General features: G+C 38.8%; 1 protein-coding gene across 1 annotated transcript; it reads right to left on the bottom strand.

The window, feature by feature from the left end:
• Positions 1-390: 390 nt before the first annotated feature.
• Positions 391-21,708, bottom strand: TMA16 (translation machinery associated 16 homolog). Its single transcript, XM_088792666.1, has 8 exons — positions 21,424-21,708; positions 21,235-21,339; positions 11,591-11,703; positions 6,366-6,403; positions 5,029-5,113; positions 3,702-3,850; positions 2,097-2,139; positions 391-615 (listed from the first exon to the last, which is right to left on the bottom strand). The coding sequence occupies exons 1-8, from the start codon at positions 21,706-21,708 to the stop codon at positions 435-437; spliced, it is 999 nt and encodes a 332-aa protein (XP_088648792.1). The 3' UTR covers positions 391-434.
• Positions 21,709-22,131: the final 423 nt, after the last annotated feature.

Below are 22,131 nucleotides of genomic sequence, written 5' to 3'. Positions count from 1 at the left end.
GCACAAGGTCATTGAAAAAAACTACCCAATGTTGGTGAAATCAAAGACCTAAATAAACATACCATGTGTGATATTGTGATTTATAATATATATGTGTTTTTTGTTCCTGTTAGTGACAGAAAGCTCCTAAAACCCTTGAAATTTCAATAAATGTGTATTTTGTCATTCATAACAAGCCCCTTTCAATCACATCTGAGTTTATATTAATGAGGTAACATAGATACTATGGCTCACAAACACAAATCACTATTTCACTATATCTTTTTGAGCAACTTAGTGTAAATAAAAAGCAAAATTCATTTTTAAATAAAAATCATAGCAGTTTTTGAAAATGCAAATGGGATTCTCATCATGTAAGAGAATAAGCTAAATAATCAATTCAAGTGCAACTTGAAGCTTTCAAATTATTTATTTTCAACTCAAATAAAGGAAAATCAGGCCACTGCAGTCATGTCCTCATCTGAGTCACTTGATTCATCATTTAGTTCCAATTCCCCCAAATCTTTGTCCACAGTTATAACAGTTTTCTTCTTGCACTTCTTAGGAACTGCATCATTAACACACATTTTTCTCATTTTAATGTTTGGCAATTTCTTCAGATCAAAATCCCATTCCCTAGATAAAAAGAGTATAGCGGGTTGGTGGGGTGTGAGGTCGGAAAGCGGAAGAAGGTCAATATTCAAAACTCTGAAAGTAGCAGAACAAAGTTTATAAATTTACAGCAGATTCAAATGCACTAGAAATAACATAAATGCATTACAGAGACTCCCACACACAGATCCCAAACTTCCAAAGCAATACAGGAAAATACAAGGCAGAAGTTACAAAGAGGCTCTGTTGCCTTCTTTTACCCTCCCTAACCTGAACACTTCCCTCAGTCCGACTCTGTGGTATCAAGAACCTCACAAGCAGGAACTGGATCATACCTGGCAAATCTGCAAATGTTTTTCTTTTCACACACGATGGGAAGTCACAGGTAAGTGTCAGTAATCAAGCAACTTTTATGGTTATACTAGAAAACTTAGTTTTTCAACCTCAACATTTATGGTGACAATCGCATGTTGATTTATTTTAGGAACAATATGAAGACTGAGAACTGAACTCCAACCAGCAGTACTAATAGTTTGTGCTAATTTCTTCTCTCATTTCTGGCTTTTTTAGGAAGAGGCAGAACATACATTGTTTTAGAAATAAAGAGCATACATACACCTATTCAATTCATATTACAGGAAAAAAAATAAAGGCATAAAAAGAATCTTAAACTCCATGTATCTAAATTATAAATACAAGCACATGAGCTAAACAGTGAACTATTTAAATGTGACTGGTGAATTTTATTAGAGCTAATGTTTTATAAATATTAAATACTAAGTATTTTTCTATGAATTCAGAAGTATAAAAATATGAAATAAGCTTATATTTTTATAAAAATATAAAAATAAAATAATCATGTCAAAGAACATGATTGGACTTAAATTTATCTAATTTTAATTAACATAAAATTTCAGGCCTATCAACATGGTTAAGACCAAAATGCTTAAAAAAAAAATCATTTTCTAAAGACAAAGAGGCCATGTTTCAAAACTGAAATCCTACTCAGTCGTCTCTTTGGTCAAAAAAAGAGTACTGTTAGTAGAGCCCGCTGGACTGCTTGGCTTTGAATGACTTAGCCCTTTCCCTGGTATCACTTCCCATTAACCAACTTCTCCAAAAGAAGGGACAGCAAACTGTCTGGCAATGTGACTCTGAGCCATAAAGTCTGTCCCTGTTATTTTATCATTTTAAAAATTAAGTGTTGGGAAGGAATAGTGAGATGGAGTCCTTTTAGTACTTTAATAACGTAGTTTAAAATATTTTGAAAAGCAAAAAAATAAATAAATAAAAGCACATGTCACCATCATTCCAGTGTGTATCTGGTGTTTCGAATAAACACAATTTAGGAAAATTATACTTTGATGAAAGAGAAAATGTTAAAAAAACAACAACAACAACCTGATTTACTTTCAGCTCTAATCTCTAAACTGAAAAGGGAAGAAAGTTTATGTCTCACATATTTTACATGCAGCTTTAAGGAACAACAGAAGTGACAGACTCACCTAAATGTTTTCAGATTACCTGCATTTACAATATCTGGAATCTCTGGGAAAGAAAATAATTTAAATTCATTAGACAACGTTTTCTAAATTACAACATTTTATGGTTTCCTCATTTATCATCTCAGACAGAACAAATAAAAACTGACAGCAAGACTATACAAAGCAAAACAAAATTTCAAAGCATTGTTATACTTCTATATGACAGTGAGTTTTATACATATAAAGAGCTTAGTTTAAGGTGATTTAAAGAGAATGCTATTAAATGATAAATGCTAAATAGAATCTGTAAGATAAAACAAACCTACAGTAGTAACCCCTTATCTGCGGTTTTGCTTTCCAAAGTTTCGGTCATCAGAGGTTAACCACAGCCCGAAAATATCAAACAGAAAATTCCAGACGTAACCAATTCATAAGTTTTAAATTGCTGCCAGTCTGAATAGCTTTATGAAATCTCAGAATGTGCCACTCCATCCTGCCCAGGACGTGAACCATCCCTTTCTTTGTTGCATCTCCACCTCCCTGCCCATTAGCCACTTAGTAGCTGTCTTGGGTATCAGATCGACTGTTATGGTATCACGATGTTTGTGATCAAGTCACCCTTATTTTACTTAATGGCCCAAAGTGCAAGTAGTGATGCTGTCAATTCGGATATGCCAAAGGGAACCCGTACGGTGCTTCCTGTAACTGACAGCTAAGTATAGTACATCCAGCAAATTATTTGCCAAATCATCTGAATTTTAAAGAGAAGCCATAAATCTACATTTTTCATGTGAAATCACATTTTTTATACAGATAATTAATAAGCCAATTAAATACCATTTGTAGGCCATACATAGCCTTTGGGTCCTCACCTATTTGTGGGCTTTGCAAGCCTGAAGCACCTTCACCTACTAGGTGCTTTTCTTCAGACAGTAAACCAGTAACATACTTGTCTTCAGGAATGGTAACAAATGTTACAATGCTAAGAATGAATATTTGATTTCTATCTTTCTCAAGAATGACTGCAATAAGTATAGCTTGGTACCACAAGAATTACAAAGATGAGAAGGACACAGTGCCTTCTAAAGAAACTCAGATGTAGTTGGAGATGGGCAAGTAATAAATCTAAAACAAAGCAAATAGGTATGAGCCAGCGGGAGAGAAAAACTCTACTCTCACATTACAAAGATATGATGTCACTGTCACAACTGAGTTTTGGGGAATATAAAAATTAAATAAATAAATAAACAAATAAACAAATAAATAAATAAATAAATAAGAGGGCAGCCAGTTGACTCAGTGGTTAGAGCGCAGTGCTCATAACACCAATGTTGCCAGTTCGATTCCCACATGGGCCAGTGAGCTGCGCCCTCCACAACCACATTGAAAACAATGAGTTGACTTGGAGCTTATGGGTCCTGGAAAAGCACACTGTTCCCCAATATTCCCCAATAAAAAAAACACAAAAACAAAATAAATAAAAGTATAAAAAATATTATTTAAAAAAATCAAAGGAAGAAAATCAAACTAAATTAAGTACAATAACAAACTTTGGAGATGAATCCTAAGTCTGATATCGCTATGTAGTTTAGAAAGGAAAAGGGAAAAGCACAGCGAAGAACACACCAAGGCCGTATCCCTCAAACTGTTGTCGCTCCCGCTCCGTCGTCTGTCTGATGACTGTCTCCCGGGAACAGTGCCGCCTCCCCTGCCTGTCTTTGATGCTATTATGTAATTCAATCTGCTCCAGCTCACTGCTGAATCGATTTAAATACCTGAAAAATAAGAAAACGATGTGAGTTACAAAGTCTGTATATTTAGCTTACAGTATTTCATTTAAAACATAATCCCCAGCTTTCACCTGTCCTTTACATATTTATACTCCTCTGAGTCCTCAGACCTCCCCCGGATAACTCAACCATTCCCAAAATTTTAGCAACCAAATCACTGCCTGCCATTCAAGTACCTGTTAAACTCCAAATCCTCATATCCAACTGCCTCCTACACGTCTGCACCTGGATGTTCTGTGGAGGTTTAACACATCAAAACTGACCAGGTCCTCACGCCTCCCCTCCCCCGCACTCTCCCACACAACCTGCTCCACCTCTTTGGCTCCCCATCTCAGGAAACAGTATGACTATCCATCCAGTTGCCCAAGTTAAGGACGTAAGTGTCCTCCTTGACTCCTCTCTCGCCCTTTTATGCCTCATTTAAGTTTTCACTGAAGATTGAGACTTCTACCTTCTTCATATTTCTGGAATCCTTCATTTCTCTTCACTGCACTGCTACTAACCAAGCACAGGCTGCCACCATCTCTTGCCTGGATTGCTTCATCAGCCTCCCAGCAGTCTCCTGGCCAAAGCCATGGCCCCTCGGGCCATTATCCTCGTTCTCCTTGCTGTGACCTTTCTAAAGTCTAAATATGATCATCTCGGATGCTCTGCTATGAGAGCCTCCAATGGCTCTCATACCAATGTCCTTTGATAAAGTCCAAACTCTTACAATGATATTTGATGTCTTTCATGAGTTGATTGTCACTTATTATACCTGTCACAATTCCCTCCTTGAACGTGTTACTTCAGTCGTATTAAATGTCTGGCAGATCACTGTACATGTTGCTCTCACGTCTGGACCTTTTATATTGTTTGCTCTGCCTAGAGGCTCTTCAAACTACCTTACCTCAATCTGTTAATGCCTACCCTGCAGGTGACACTTGAGATGACATTTACCCGGGAAGTCTTTCCAGGTCCCAAAAAGCTGGGCTGACTACCACTCTGAGGCCCACAAAGGTTACAACCTACTCAAGTTTAGAGACTCGGACCTGAGTCAAGTCTTTTCAATAACAAAGCCCATCTGCTTTTCTATAAATCCAGAACAGAAGTCTGTGTCTTGAAGAACCAGACTGAAGAATTGCTCTTTCTGACCTTTTGTTCATAACAAGCCCAGTGTTTACCTTTCAATTAATTCACAAGCATCTTTCCTCGAATATGCTACTTTTTGGGGATCAAGATGATTCTGAAACCACTGCAGTTTTTCACCTATAACAACAAGCACCAAGATAAATACTACGAGTCATCATTTAAGGAAAGAGATATTCGTTATAATTTTCAACATCGATGTGTTTAAAACAGTATCAAAATTTATTTCAATGCTAAATATAAAGGCTTGCGTGGGCTCAAAGCTAATTACACCAGTCTGTAAGAAATTAAATTGTCACACTTTAATTTGGGGGAGAGAAAGGGGTGGGAGGAATACTTTTCTGTATGTATTTCTTAACCAATAAGGATGCAAAAATTAAAAAAAAAGAAAAAAGAAAGACTACTTTAACAACACTCTAAGCATGTAAAAAAAGCAAAGGATTGAAGTAAATAAAAATGAAAACTTATAACAAAATAAAATAAAAATGAAAATGAGATTAACAATGAAAATGGAAGATCTAGTGAGCAGCAGGCCCTATGCCAAAGCTTCACAGTTCCATGAGGGTTAGTACTATTATTATTCCCATTCACAGATGAGAAAGGTTAAGTAATCCGGCCAGGGCCTCAAAGTTAGTAAATACATCAAACATAAGCATCTGCCTGACACAAAGAGCTAACAGACCTCATCCTTAAGAGGAAATCAGACTATGAGGGTCACTTTCAGTGAGACTTCTCAATATTAGAGATCAAGAAATGGCCCTACTCCCGATACTGAGCCCATTTAGAAATAGTACTCCATTACCCGATGAAGCATGAGGGAAGAATTCAAATATCTTTAATTTTAGTAATAAAGTCTAATAGTCACTATTTGGAAATCTTAGGCTTATCACAATGAATTTGACACCCCTCAAAAAAAAAAAATTGTGACACTGAGCTGAGGATCTATGTATCCACATCATTACATATGAACTACCGTTTCTAAAATACTTAGGCCGTAATTCTAATGGTTAGGGAACTAGAATTAAACTTCAGTGTTAGATAGATTAGACAGATTAGATAGATAGATGGATGGATGGATGGATGGATGGATGGATGGATGGATGGATGAATGGATGGATGATACATGCAGACAGCTGTGTAGGTAGGTGAATACAAACAAAATAATTCCTGAAACACTGAGCTAGAAATATTATTAACACTGTTCTAAGAGTTTAATGATTGATTTTATTTTGTTTTGTTTTAATCAAGACTGTTAAAGAAAAATTCACCTAGAAAAAAACAGTATTTCACTAGGAAAGTCAAAAGAAAAACAGGTATAGGGCAGAACTTCACAATATTCTAGCCAGAATGTCAAATAAGTAAATCTACTTACCAATAAGTTTGAGACGAAACGCCTTTTCATTCTTCAACCTGAGAAGAAAAGGTGCATAACATGTTAGAAAATTTCCAAAGCAAGTTTTAAAAATCTGTCAAAACAACAAAAAGAAAAACTGCCTAAAAGACCTTAATTCAAAGATCATTCTTTCGTACATATGAAATTAATTTTGCGAATACACAAACATTGAACACCATGCTTCTCTTTTAAATCACTGGAACAAAATGTTTTTAGAAACAGTTTTTTAGCTCTTCAATGACTAAAGGACACCTATAGAACAAATCAGTTTTGAAAACACAAATGAGCTTGACTGAATTATGAATGTTCAGGCGGGTATTGTAATATGCAGAATATTGGTGCACAAAAGAGTAATGAATATCTTCTAGAAGATTGAGTGCTGCCACCAAGACCAAAATACATTACTGTCACCTTTTAAACTTCAACAAGAACAGAGCAGAATGGTTACTTTTCATAAATTTGAAAGGAATTATAACAAAGAAAAAGACTCATTTATTCTCAGAAAACAGTCGAGGTGATACATGCCTTCTCGTGTTGATATTCTATATACTAATTCATTCAGAAGAGATCTTCGGATAGTTGTTGGTACACTTTATACCACTCACTAGGGAATACAGCAATGAACAAAAATATCCACTGCCCCTGCCCTACCAAAGCAGACAGGATTTACTCTCTCACTTTAAACAACTAGAAAACTGGACAATAAAATGAAGCCTCTTTTATAAAAAATGTTTAGCCACAGGATGGGCGAAAATGTTCACAATACAAATAATGAACAAAAGATTTGCATGCAGAATATACAAACAGCTCTTCCTACTTAATGATAAACAAACAACCCAACACCAAAAAGGACAAAAGATTTTAACAGATTTTTTCCCATCAAAACAAAGGCATACAAATGACCAATAAGCACATCAAAAGATACCTAACACTGGTAGCCATCAAGATTACTAAGTGTGCAAATTAAACCAGACTGAGATACTACTGTACACCTATCAGATTGGCTAATTTTTTTTAACAAACTAATAATACAATATATTTAACTGGATATGGAGCAAATGTTAACACTTATACACTGGTGGTGAAAATATACAATGGTATAATCATTTTGGAAAACGCAATTTCTTACATACTTAATTTAAACATTACACTTTTCACATGGCCTGCAATTCTTACAAATTTAATTTCTTATAAGTTCAATTTCTTATATTCTTAAACATACATCCATCATATGACCCAGCTATTCCAGTTCCAGAAACTAAAAGAACAATGAAAGAGTATATCCACACAAATACTGTACATGAATGTTCATGCAGCTTTATTCGTAATAGCAGGGGTTGTCAAATTTCTTAAATGGCCAGAGAGCGAGATGTTAGGCTTTGTGGGTCATATGGTCAGTCTCCATCACAACTACTCCCCTCTGCCCATGTGGCCTCAAAGCAGCCATAGGCAATGTGAAAGGATGGGCATAGCTGCTTTCCAATAAAACTCTTTTTGTAAAAACAGGGGCTGGGCCCTTAGAATGCAGACCTCGGTAATAAACAGCCAAAAAGTCTAAACAACCCAAATGACTGTCAACAGATGAATAAATAAAGAAACTGCATGTCAATACAATGGAGTACTACGGATAAATTTCGCAAACGTTATAAGCAAAAGAAGTTGGCACAAAATATCATATACAATATAATTTCATTTATATGAAACATTAGGAAAGACAAATCTCATCTATCAAAATAAAGAGCAAATCAGTGGTTGCCTGAGGCTGTGTGGAGAGGAAGGACTGGCTGGGAAGAGGCACAGGGAACCTTTGGGGAGGATAAAAATGCACTGTGTACTTACTGCTCAGGGGCATTACAGCAGTGTATTGTCAAAGCCCCACACTTGCACACTTAAAATATGTCTACTTTATTGTATGTTATGCATACCTCAAAGTTGATTTTAAAAAATAAAGAACACTTCATAACAAGGTTCAGAATAACTTGGAAGAATTTATTCCTTTCAAGTAAGGCTGGAGAGAAGAATCTAGTGAGAAGTCAAGTTGAATAAACTCAATGAGGGAACTAGAGTAGTATCAGTTGGGATAAAGAAAAACAGAAAGATAATAGATTAATTCTCAAAAGTATCTGTTTCCTAGATTCTTACCCATTATGCTTAGTAGTTTCCCTTTGTTAATGTTTCAGACTAAGTCATTTTCACTTGGTATCTACAGTTCCTTGTTACATACCCTGCAGGGTAGGATGACAGTACATAACAAGAAAATGTTGCTATGCTGAGAAAACAAAGCTAAAATCATGATACACAATAGCTATTTGTTGCCTGTAATTTCTGCATTGCTTGAAATGTCCTAGTGTACAAACCATACTACTTTTAATACGAACAGAAGCAGTATTTCATACAGTTCTAAATCAGAGTGTTCAAATACTAACAATGAAGAACACATTTGAATTCTTACTTTGTTGCTATTCACTCCTGCAGTGTCTTTAGGTAAGCAGAGGACATCAGTAAGAGTCAATCTGATCAACCCAGCAAGTCTGGTTTTGCACTCTACTACTGGTCAAAGGCACTGCACCCTAACAGATATCCTCTGTGATCTCCATGCCCCCCACCTCTCTTTGTCCCTAAAAAGAAACCTTAGGAAGTGGTACAAAGAATCCTGGGTTCTGAGAAAAAGTACAGAGGCTGGATATTCTGAGCTGCCGGACTACCTGCGTTCCTTAGAAAATCAAGAATCTTCAGTAGGAGGATAGTAACAAAAGGTGGTAGTTATCTAAGATGGTCCCCACTGATTCTTGCCTCTTGATTTGTGTCCTTGATCCCCTGGAGGGTGGCTGGACCTAGTGACTCGCTTCTTACAAATAAAATAGTGCAATGATGGATGTCATTCCTAAATTAGGTTACAAAGACTGTCCTCCATCTTGGTCCCCGCTCTCGCTCTGTCTCAAAGCCTTTGGTTTGGAGGGACCAAGCTGCCACATTGTGAGCAGCCCTATGGAGAGGCTCACATGGCAAGAAACTAATGTCTCCAGCCAACGGCCAGCCATCACTTAAGGTCTGCTAACAGCCATGTGAGGAAGCGTGGAAGCAAAAGCTCTCCCTATCAAGCTCTGAGATGAATGCAGCCCCAACCAAAATCTTGACTGTTACCCTGTGAAAGACTCTGAGCCACATGCACCCAGTGAAGTGGCAACTGGGATTCCTGACCAAGAAACTGTGTTTGTTTCATGCTGCTAAGATGTGTGGTATAACTTCTCATGCAGCAATTAAAGCAGTGTTGCATAACTGTTACTGATTTCTAAGAAGCCACAGGTACCACAGTTCACGTTAAGTCCTGTTGATACCTTTTCTGTCATCTTGCTTACAGTTGTCCCAACAGTCTGAGTATCTTGTCACCAACCATTTTTGAAAACATGCAACTCACATTTCTGTCTTCCTGGAATCACTGCTCTAGTGCAGGAGATCAGCAGCATTGTGAGATGCCATCTGTGACCGCGCTCCCATTTAAATTAAACAATGACTCACGATCAGTGAGGCTGCTACTCAAACAACTGACACCATTTGATCTGAAAGGCAACATACTGAAAAGCTCCATTCTCAGAGTTACTTTGTCTTTATTTAATCTGACTCAGAGCTCTCTCTGTGGGAACAGCCCGATTCCCAGGTTGTTTCTGGAAAATCATCAGCAGTAATTGTCTAAGACAGCAGCTTCCGAGCAATATTACTAGTTGGGGGCTAACAAAAGGCTGACCGAAAAATTAAAAAGAAAAACAAAACAAAACTGGGGAATGGAAGGTGCACAGAGAGCTTTGGAAAGCTAGCTTCAACATATTTCTGGGAACCGAGACTGTCAGGACTGGGTCACGCCAAGAAAAGACCTGATGAAGTCCCAGTCTCTCACCTCTGGCTAACGGGGCAGCTCTGTGCAAACAAGAAGTGCAGTCTCAGGAAACTGCCTGCTGGAGTGTTGAAGGTACGCCCCACGACTCACAGAGGCCCTCGACAATGGCTGACAGACCAATTAACGGAAGACATTTAGAGAAATCGCGGTCTAAACATTAGCTGACCACCAGCTGAGCAGAAATTTCAATGGCCACACGCAATGAACAGACTTGACAAAATTAGTCCAGGAAAGACACAAAGCAAATATCAACAACACAACAGCAAACCTGAAGACAGTATAAATGTATTATTATTTGTAACACCTTTCTTCTAATTTAAGACAACAACATAAAAATATAATTACGGAACTGTGTTTATGGGCTTCTAATGTATAAAGATGTAATTTAAATGACAACAGTACAAAGGCAGGGGTGGGAATGGAGCTACAGTGGAGCAAATTTTTTGTATACTATTGAAATTAACTTGACATTAACCTGAATTAGATTGTTTTGAGTTAACATGTAATTTCAAGAGCAACAACTAAGATGATAACCCAGAAAAATATACAGGCTCTCCACTTTACTAAATGATTTCCACATTACTAAGTCAAATGACTAAATCAATCCTCAGTCCTCACATTAATGGACAGCAAAGGACATAGATTGACACCGCCTTCTCTTTGAAATGCTATCTTCTTTTCCTTCCCTCTCAGTCTCACTTGCTGGATCCTCCTTTTTACAGCCTCTGCAAGGTGAAGGGCCTCTGGACACAAGCCTGGGCTCCCTTCTATTTCCTATCTGCATTTTCTCATTAGGTGACCTTATCTGATCTCATGGCTTGCAGACCCACGTAGATGCTGATGGCTCCCAAATTTATGTCTACATCCCTATCCTGTCCTCTGAACAACAGACTAAACATATCCAACTGCCCATTCTGTATCTCCTATTAGATGTCTAATAGGGACTTTCACCTAAATGCCCCCCCCCCCCACACACACATATCTGCATAGCTCCCTCCCTCCCATCTTCTAGCTCTCTGATAAAATGTAAATTCTTCAGAGAAGCCTTCCATGACTATCCTATGTAAAATAGAACATCTACCTAGCCCTCCATCCCATTCTTTTTAGTTTTCCTTCACTGCACTCGTCACAACCTACTTAAATTTATGTATCTGTTTCAGGTAAGGTCTATAAGAGCTGAATTCTTGTTCACTGTTTTAACCTCAGTGCATAGAAAATACTTATGGGAAGGAGAGGAATATTGATGAAGGAGAAATATGTAAATGGACTTTTCACCAATGCACAACACAAATGATAAAAAGATACTTACTTTTCCTTTTTTTCTTGTTTGTGGGCCTCTCTCGTAATTTGAGCAGCTTTTCTACTGTACGGATGGATGACTTTTTTTTCCCGTCCCACAATTTTTCCCTTTGGTGCTTTAGGCTAAAATGAAAGAAAACATATGACACATATTAAGTCAGATATATAAGTGATTTCTGTCAAAAAAAAAAAAAAAAATCCCTTCAAAAATAAATTCTAAAACCAGTAATATAACAGAAACAGTTTGAGCCAGAAACACTACACTAGGAATCAAGAGATGAGCCAGACATGTTAAATAATTCAGTCTTTGTTTCCAGGGTCGTAACAGATATATTCAGAACTACTCTCCATGATGTAAGAAAATACAGATAGGACCAGAAAGCATCAATAAATCCAGCTCTTCAACTGTTTCATCTTCAAAGTGGGTACAGAAAATGCAGATAGGGAGTGGACGCACAGTTGGAAATTTGTGTAACAATTAAGAAAGTAAAGGAGGGCAGAAAGAACACAGGATGTTAATGGCAGCTTGATTGTAGAAGTTGTACATGGAACAGAGTGGGCAGTGAATCAAATAAAATCAAAGTTGGACTCATAGGAAAATAGGAACAGAGGAAATAATTGAAGCCATCTCCAAATTAACACATCCAAAAGGAAACAAGTTATTTTTCCATTCAAGCCTTATGCCAGTTAACTAGGTCACAATTCATTCAGCGCTCTAAACTAGACATTTCAGCAATTCTTTATGCCTACATAATTCTATATCTTATCATACCCATTATTATTTAGGAGTTAGGTCTGGCTTCCTATAATAGAAACCCAAAACAATAACTTCTTAACCCAGATAAAATTTAGTTCTATCAAGTAAAAAAGCAGGAGCTGGAGGCTCTGCTCATCAAAGCCGTCAGAGATCCAGGTTCCTTCCATCTTGTTATCTATCCTTAGGCTATCCAGCCTCCTGTGTACCCATATAGTCCAAGATGGCGTAGTAATACCAGGTCTAAATTCCAGCCAGTGAGAAGTAGAAAAGAAAATCAAAAGGCATACCGCTGTCTTTTAAGAGCAAGATCTGACAAGCTGCAGTGTCTTCCGCTTCCATCCCACTGACCAAAATTTAAACAGAAGGTTATATAAGGAAGATTAGTAAATGTAATGTTTATTCTCAGAAAAGAATAAACTACGTACTATAGAGGAAAAAGAAAGTCTATTAGGGGACAGCTAGCAGTCTCTCAACACACCTGATACTCAAAAACATTAAATGTTTCTAGAATCTTCTCTTCAAAATTGCCATTGCCTTAATTCAGCCTCATGATCTTTCATGACTAGGATGGCCTTTAAGTTCTCACTACCGGTACTAGTCAGTCCTTCATGGAAGTCACAGAGCTTATTTTTCTATGACGCTAACTCTACTAGCTCACAGTTAAGTCTTAAGTCCTTAACATGGAAAACAATCTACCTCCAACCTAATTCTCCATCATTGTTTCTCTTTCTTCAAAATATCCATCATCCATCCCATTCTTACTGAACTTCCCACGATTTCCAGACCACACCTTCCTGTCTCATAACTTCTTGAAACTGTGCTTGTTACCTCTGCCTGCAAAATCCATTTCCTTACTTGTCTTTTGAAGAGATGCAGGTCAAAGTCACTTCCTTTGTAAAACGCTCCAGACAGAACTAATTAAAAGGACCACCAATTCCTCATTCACACACGCATTCATTCCTTGAATAAATATTTACTAAAATATTTGACAAGTATGTACGGCTCCCTTCTTGGAAAACCTGACCAGAGACGAGAGCTCCAAGTCTGAAACCCAAAATGGCCCTGGAAGTTGGTTATGGGTATAAGGAAATAAAGAATAAAGCCATCATAAAACAGTACGTTCATTCTTTTGTGTGTCTCTCTGCACATGTGTGAGGGTGGGGGAAGATATAAGAATGTTTTTATTCATGAAGTTTACCTAGCAAACATAAATCAAGTAAAAACTTTCAGAACTGACGGCAGGCTGCCTCTAAGACAGCCCCCAACGAATCCCATCTCCTGATACTCATGCCCCTGTGTAATCCTCTCCCCTCCAGTGTGTTGCCACTGTTAATAAATAACATTTGGCAAAACTGATGAGATTTCAACCCTGAGATTAGGTTTTGAAAGGACTCTGACTTCTGTCTTGTCTACTCTCTGTTTTGCTCTCTCACTTGGTTTGCTCTAATGGAAACCAACTGTCATGCAGTGATCTGCCCCATGGAGAGGCCAATGTAACAAATAACGGAGGGAGGCCTCCAGCCAATAGCCGGTGAGGAACCGAGGCCCTCAGTGCAATAGTCCATGAGGAGATGAATGCACCAAAAGCCACGTAAGTGAGCTGGGAAGTGGGTCCTCCCTAGTTGTGCCTTAGGATTCACAACAGCCTCCGGCTATACCTCACTGGCAACCATGTGAGAAACCTAGAGGCAGAAACCTGGCAAGCCCTGCCTGATCCCTCACCCACAGAAACTGATATAATAAATGTTGTTGTTTTAAGCCATGCAATTTTGGGAAAACTTGTTACACAGAAAGAGATAACTAATGCAAGCCCCTCACCCACCCACCCAAAACAAAAGTGTGCTCTTTGAAAACGTATCATTGTTTCATATCCTAACAAATAAAATGAAACAAAAGTCACAAAAATCTCAAGGAAAAAAGGTGCTCTCAGAAGCTGTTAAAATTTAACAACTAAAGTTGCAGAGCCGTGTAACACTGTTTCAGCAATATGTTCAAGTCTGCGAAAACTTTTCCCTGGGGATTTCCAATCAAGATGGCAGAGTAGATAAATGCTGTGCTTGCCTCCTCTCATGACCACATCAAAATTACAACTAACCTACAGAACAACTATCATTGAGAATCTCAAGTCTAGCTGAACTGAAGTCCTATAACTAAGGACATATAGAAGAAGCCACCTCTAGACTGGTAGGAAGGGCGGAGATGTGGAACGGGCTGGCCCCACACTTACATGTGGTGGTTAAAAATCGGGGAGATATCTTAGCTGCAAAGGTGCCCTCTGAGGAGAGGTGTCCCAGTCCCATACTAGGCTCCCCAGCCCAGGATTCTAGTGCCAGGAAGAGAAGTCCCCACAATTTTTGGCTGTGAAAACCAGTGGAGATTGTGGCTGAGTGAGACATGGGCGGCTACAGTCGTCCCAGGTGTCCCTCCTAAAGGACCAGCACATGGACTTACTGCTGATGGACTCATGCACTCTCCACTCCAGTGCTGGGGCAGCAGCTCAAATAGCACCAGGGACACATAGGGAGGAACTAAGTTCTATGGATGCAGCGCAAGGGCTGGAGGGGCAGCTTTCGCCCAGAGAGAAGAGCTGGCAGAAGCCACTGTTTCTTTGTTGAGCCCTTCACACTCCCAGCATGCGAACACAACAACCTGGCTAACACTGTTCACCCCACCCTGGTGATTCCCTGAGAACTCATCCTGCCCAACTTGCGGGCCCACCCAAACCACTTCCAGTGGCTTTTCCTTACAAATGACCTATCTTATGCTCATGCTATGGACTTTCCTAAAATCTCTCAAAGGTTCACAAAACTCAAACAAGCAGCATCTGGCCTCAATGTGCTCCAAACCTTGTGCTGAGTAGCTCCAAGCCCAGCACTAGTGACAGCGGGCCTCAGTACACAGCTTGGCCTAAACCAGGCACTCCAAGACCAAAGTGGGTGGCTGCCATTTGCAGATTGCTTTGTGGCTCATGCCAGGTGGCCCCGAGCAGAGGATACGCTATAGCCAAACTTGGCTTGTGGGGGGCCCCCTCCCAGGAGTTCTCGGGGCTGTCACATGAAGGGGCCGGCTTTGGGCCAAGTCAGAGCATCACCCAGCTGCCTCCACAGGTGACACACCCAAAGGGCAGACTGGGAAAGTACCAGAGCCCTGCTAAAGTGAATCCTGCTGCACAGGGTCAGTCCCTGCATAATAGCTGCTCCACTTTAGTCACAACCAGTCCTCAAAACCAATCATCCTAAGGGTCAATCCCTCCTACTGACATGCAAACAACAACCAAGGCTCAACTATAACAACGGGGGACATATAACCCATACAAAGGACACATCTGGAACACCAGCTCCGGTGACCAGGGAGAATGTGCCACTGGGTCCCCCACAGCCACTCTATAAAGATCAGAGACAGAGCAGCTCTACCTAATACACAGAAATAAAGACAGGGAGGCAACCAAAATGGGGAGACATAGAAACATGTCCCAAATGAAAGAACAGAACAAAGCTCCAGAAAAAGAACTGAACAAAATGGAGACAAGCAATCTAAATACAGACACAGAGTTCAAACCACTGTTATAAGGATGCTCAATGAACTTAGGGGAAGAGTAAATGAACTCAGTGAGAACTTTATCAAAGAGATAGAAAACATAAAAATGGAGACAGAAAACATAAAAAGGAACCAATCAGGAATGAATAACACAATAACTGAAATAAGAATACATTAGAGGGAATCAACAGTAGATTAGATGAAACAGAGGGTCACACCAGTGATTCAGAAGTTAAAGTAGCAGAAAACACCCAATCAGAACAGCAAAAAGGAAAAAAAAAAGTTGAGCACAGTTTAAGGGGCCTCTTGGACAACATCAAGCATACCAACATTTGCACCATCAGGGTACCAGAAGGAGAAGAAAGAGAGCAAGGAATTGAAAATCTATTGAAGAAATAATGACAGAAAACTTCCCTAATCTGGTGAAAGAAATAGACATACAAGCCCAGGAAGTGCAGAGTCCCAAACAAGATGAACCCAAGGAGGCCGACACCAAGACACATCATAATTAAAATGCCAAAGGTTAAACACAAAGAAAAATCTTAAAAGCAGCAAGAGAAAAGCAGTTAGTTACCTACAAGGGAGCTCCCATAAGACTGCCTGCTGATTTCTCAACAGAAACTTTGCAGGCCAGAAGGGAGTGGCAGGAAATATTCAAAGTGATGAAAAGCAAGGATTTATAATCAAGATTACTCTACGCAGCAAAGTTATCATTTAGAATCTAAGGACAGATAAGGAGTTCCCAGACAAGAAATAGCTAAAGGAGTTCATCACCACCAAACCAGTATTGCAAGAAATGTTAGAGGGACCATCTATCAAAAGAAGTAAAAAGATTAAAAAATATGAATAAAATGGCAATAACTACATATCTATCTTCAATTACTTTAAATGTAAATGGATTAAATGCTCCAATCAAGACATAGGGTGGCTGATGGATAAGAAAACAAGACTCTTACATATGCTGTCTATAAGAGACTCACTTCAGATCAAGACACACACAGACTGAAAATAAAGGGATGGAAACAAATATATCATGAAAATGGAAACAAACAAACAAACAAAAAAAGCTGGAGTAGCAATACTTATATTAGACAAAACAGACTTTAAAGGCTATAACAAGAGACAGAGAAGGACCCAGTAATCCCACTGCTGGGCATTTATCCAAAGAAACCCCAAACACTACTTCAATGGGACATGTGCATCCATATGTTCATTGCAGCATTATTTACAATAGCCAAGATATGGAGTCAACCTGGGTGCCCATCAAAAGATGAATGGATAAAGAAGTGGTACATAAACAATGGAATATTACTCAGCCATAAAAAAGAACGAAATCTTGCTATCGGCACCAATATGGATGGACCTAGAAAGTACTGTGCTGAGTGAAATAAGTCAGACAAAGACAAATACTATATGATTTCACTTATTATGTGTAATCTAAAAAAATAAAATAAACTAACAAACAAAACAGAAACAAACTCACAGATACAGAGCACATTTTGATGGTTGCCAGACAGGAGACGGGTTGGGGGGAATCGGTGAAAAAAGGGAAGGGATTAAGCCATACAAATTGGTAGTTACAAAATAGTAATGGGGATGTAAAAGTACAGCATAAGAAATACAGCCAATGATATTGTAATAACTATGTATACTGTCAGATGCGTACTAGATTTATCAAGTGATTACTTCATAAGTTACATAAATGTCTAATCACTATGTTGTACACCTGAAACTAATAAAATATTGTATGTCACTGTAATTGAAAAATAAAACAATCATTTAAAATTTTTTCCTTTAAAGATTTAAAAATTTTCTTTAGAACAAAAAATAGTTTGATGCCCTTGTAGTATGAAAACATTTTCATAGCTTTAGAAGATCTCAGTTAAAGAAACCAAGACTTAGTACAAAGAAGGCACAAAGAAACAACTTGTATTCTAACTCAACTGTAGTTTATGATTCCTCATAATAACTTATTCATGAAAAAGATGCCTCAAGGCAGGATGTGTATATATAGTAACGCACAGAAACAGGTACAATAAAACACTACATTTCAAAACATTTTCATATTTTTCAGTATATCACAACACAGAAAAAACCCCAACAAAATGCTTCAACAGAAAACTGAAATAAAACTCTCTCAATAATAATACAGAATGTAAACATAAAAAAACTGAGGGACAAGTCTTAAGGTGTATTTTCTATAGAAGATTAACAGTGTATGTTTTGAAATTAGCAAATTTAACTTTCAAAGATATAGCAAAAGTACAATTTCTTTTCATAGGCATAAGTAATAAACTGTTTTGAATAACTATGCTTACTTTGAAGTTTCTAGCACCACAGAAATATTCAAATCACAAAACTTGTATTGAAAGTATCTCTTTCCTACAGTCTTCAGTGATTACTTCCAAAAATTCATTCTAAACTATTCTTTGAATTCAGAATTGACAGTAATAGAAGAAAACACACAAATAGTTTCAAAAAACAAAAACAAAAACAAAAACCAGCAACAGAGAAAGGCATTGCAGGGGCAATATGCTTCAAATATTTGCGTTAAAATACAAAATTAAAAGAAGCAAGGAGTAGATTAGTGGTTGTCAGGAGTGAGTGATGGGGGAAATGAGTGAAGGCAGTCAATGGGTACAAACTTCCAGTTATGAGATGAGTAAGTTCTGAGAACCTAATGTACAACATGGTGACTATAGTTAACAATACTGTATTGTATACTTGAAAGTTGCTAAGAGACTAAATCTTAAAAGTTCTCACAACAGGGGGAAAAAATGAAATGTGAAGTAAGGGACTGTTAACTAAGCTTATTGTGCCAATAATTTCATAATATATATGTATAAAAAATCACATTGTATATCTTAAATTTATACAATGTTATATGTCAATTATATCTCAATACAGCTGAAAAGAAAAACAAGATGTATTAAGCTAACTTGTTATAGCTCACATTTATAGATGTGAACCCAACAACACACAATTCTTGTCATTAAGGAATATGTAGTCAGTTAGAGTTCATGCCCACAGTAATCAAGGGAGGATGATGGTACAGTTTTTCATGGTTTATAATCTAGCTAGGTAGATAAGCACACTCAAACTCCTTAACAGGCTCATATAAAAAAGAAGTATTACCTATGAGTGCCTAGTACACACCAGACTTAAAAGCACTAAAACCTAATGCAGAATGAGAAGTGTTACGTGGGATGGATTAGTTTGAAAAGATCCATGTTAGCTAAGTTTTGATACAAGGGTAAGGTATGAACTTGTGAAACCCTAGGAAACCACAATAAGCAAAAATAAAGAAACAACAGTGGACAACTACAAGCTGTTACTGTTTACTACTATTACTAAAGTCAATTACAACTAACATTTACCAAATACCAGACATCAGGTTAATTGGTTTACAGTTAATATTCACAACAATTATCTGAGGTAGGCATTATGATTATCCCAATTTAATAGATCGGACAACTCAGACTAAGAGGGGATAAGTAATTTCACCAAGATCGTAATTTAGCAAAGACAGGTGCCAGCTCAGTCTACTGAGTTGCCAACAATCTGAGTTTTACTGAAATAAGTTTAATGTAACTGATGCAAAAGTCTAGCTGGAAAACCTCCAGTGCCAAGCTGAGTTTAAATTCAATAGAAGATGCAGCAATCACTGGAGATATGCCTGAAAAATGACAGGGCAGGAAATGTGCCAATAAGAACAGATTTATACGCATGCCTCTCTTTTGACTCTTATGATAAAGCAATATACTTCTACTACACAGCCTGACAAAAGTGAAAGTGAAATTCTCATAGTCAAGGAAAACGACAGTGAAATACCAATCAACCCCTGAATCACTCACACACAATAACATTATTAATGTTTTAATGTTCCACTCTGAAAGGGAAAGGCTGTGAAAGAAAATTATAAAGGGTTGGATATGCCACAAGTGTAGTGATAAACAAAAGAATGAATTTACACAAACATATATAATCTAAAGCAAAAAGACTGTAGTAGACATGAAAGACAACAATGACAGCTATATTAAAAACAAACAAACAAACAAACAAAAGGGTGGGTGGGGGGGGAGAAAGTAGCCAGAGTATCATAACTTTTACCAGATTATACTTTCTGTTAGTTTTTATTAAAAACTTGAAAATGAATATTTATAAAACATGCTCCTGTTCAAGAATTATTCTCAAGAACCTAAGTGAAAAAAGCAAGAAGAAACAACAAATAGTTTTGGAATACAAATATAAGTTGGAACTATAAGGAAAAGTAAGTGAATTATACAGAATTTAGATACTGTTTACCTCTCTGAGGGATTCCTGAAGGTTATAGGTTCCAGGAACAGAGGCTTTCAAAAGCTATGCTGTTTTATTTCTTATACTGGATAATGGATAAACAAGAGGTCCTTTTACAGCTAATCTTTATACTTCATAAGTGTGTTATATAAACACTTTCACATCTACTCAACGTTTAATAAAAACAACAAACCATTTTCAGCGCCGTGGCGGGCGGGAATGGGGGACGAAAGAGCAGGATTTGGGGCGGGAGTGGGTCACTGAAGGGCGGTGGACGGGCGCCAAGGAAGAGGCACCTGAACCCACTCAGTCTACCCGCCCAGCAGGGGGCACAGGTGTGTGGAAGCGGCGCGTTCACGAGTTCTGCCAACCCCCGGTGTCCCCATACACTGGTTGAGAAGCGAAACATGTAAAAGTACGCATCTTCCCCCGAGGGGGCAGTGGCCAGGATGAAGTCAGGCACGAAGGGAAGCATGGCGCGGCGCCCTGTGTGCACGTTAGAACTCAGAAGCCGACCTCTAAGGTCGGGACGACTGGGCCCCGACGCCTCCTTCGGGCCGCTTCGCCCTGCACCCGCCGCCCGCGTGCCGCCCAGTGTAATCAATCACTTCGCATCCTCCTCCCTCCCAGCTTTGAAAGCCTCTGTGTTCCTGGAACCTGTAACCTTCAGGAATCCCTCAGAGGTAAACAGTATCTCGATTCTGTATAATTCGCTTACTGTTCTTCATAGTTCCAACTTATATTTGTATTCACTCCTAAACTATTTGTTGTTTCTTCTTGCTTTTTTCACTTAGGTTCTTGAGAATAAGTCTTGAATAGGAACATGTTTTATAAAGATTCATTTTCAAGTTTTTAATGAAAACAATAACATAAGAAAGTATAATCTGGTAAAAGTTATGATACTCTGGCTACTTTCTCCCCCCACCTACCCACCCTCCCGTCACTCTGCTCTACAAGAGCCTTCCAGACAGACAAGCGGATTCGAGGGCGAGAGAGGGTGCCCACCATGGTGACGTCCCCGCGGCCCCGGGGGGATTCTGCACTGCAGATCCCGGCTACCTCACCGACAGCAGCTCCAGGAGTTCACAGCGCGGCTCCAACCCAAACACACGTGGGTCCGAAGAAGCTGGGGCGGACCCGACCGGAAAGGGAGGGGCAAGTACGTTTCTCTAAAATGTCCCGGGGAACCGAGACTTGGTCTTTTTGGCCCGTGCCGGACTGTTAAGCCCTATTCCAGCAGGCAGCCTCTCTACGTGCTCGCGTGGCGTGGAGGGAAGGAGCTTGGGGCGGGAGGGTGAACTTGGCCCCACGCCGAGTACGAGGCGGGAGATTTGAACTGGGCTCGTCGACGCCTGACGCTCCAGGCCAGTGGCGTCCCAGGCCCGGACGCAGAGCGTGGGCATCTGACCCAGTCCGCAATTCCAGAGCCGAACAAGGCTGTCCTCTTGGGGGCTGGCCTTCTCCTGGGAGGAGTGCTCAGAAAAGACAAAATGATCTCCCCCCTTCCGTTCCCCCCCCCCCCCCCGTCTCCCCGTCATCTTCCATCTAAGGATCCGGCCCCCCAATAACTACTGTAGATAGTTTGTAGATATTTTCCTGTGCCTTAAATATACAGAGATGTGTGTTTGTGTATAACGGTTAAGTATTAACATTAAATATTGATACAATAAGAACACATGCTTAATTTCTAGAATAACCATTAAAATAATAGAAACAGTGTGTATAACTTTGAATAGGATACAAACAAGTAGAGAAAATAATTTTAAAAAACACTCAGATCATTCAATGCAAGGAAATAAAGAGGGGGACATAGTATTAGGAAAATAAAAAATAAAAATATGGTGGTAGACTTAAATACATATAGCAATAATCATGGACTAAGTGTCCTAATTAAAAAATTAATGTCATATTGGGTTTAAAACATACAACTATGTCCGGTTTATAAGAGACATAGTATTTAA

Source organism: Rhinolophus sinicus, chromosome 15 (genome assembly GCF_057876585.1).
Source record: "Rhinolophus sinicus isolate RSI-liver-muscle chromosome 15, RSI-T2T, whole genome shotgun sequence".
Lineage (NCBI taxonomy): Eukaryota > Metazoa > Chordata > Mammalia > Chiroptera > Rhinolophidae > Rhinolophus > Rhinolophus sinicus.
Note: the sequence above shows the minus strand (reverse complement) of the source record. Positions and strands in the feature narration are given on the sequence as shown.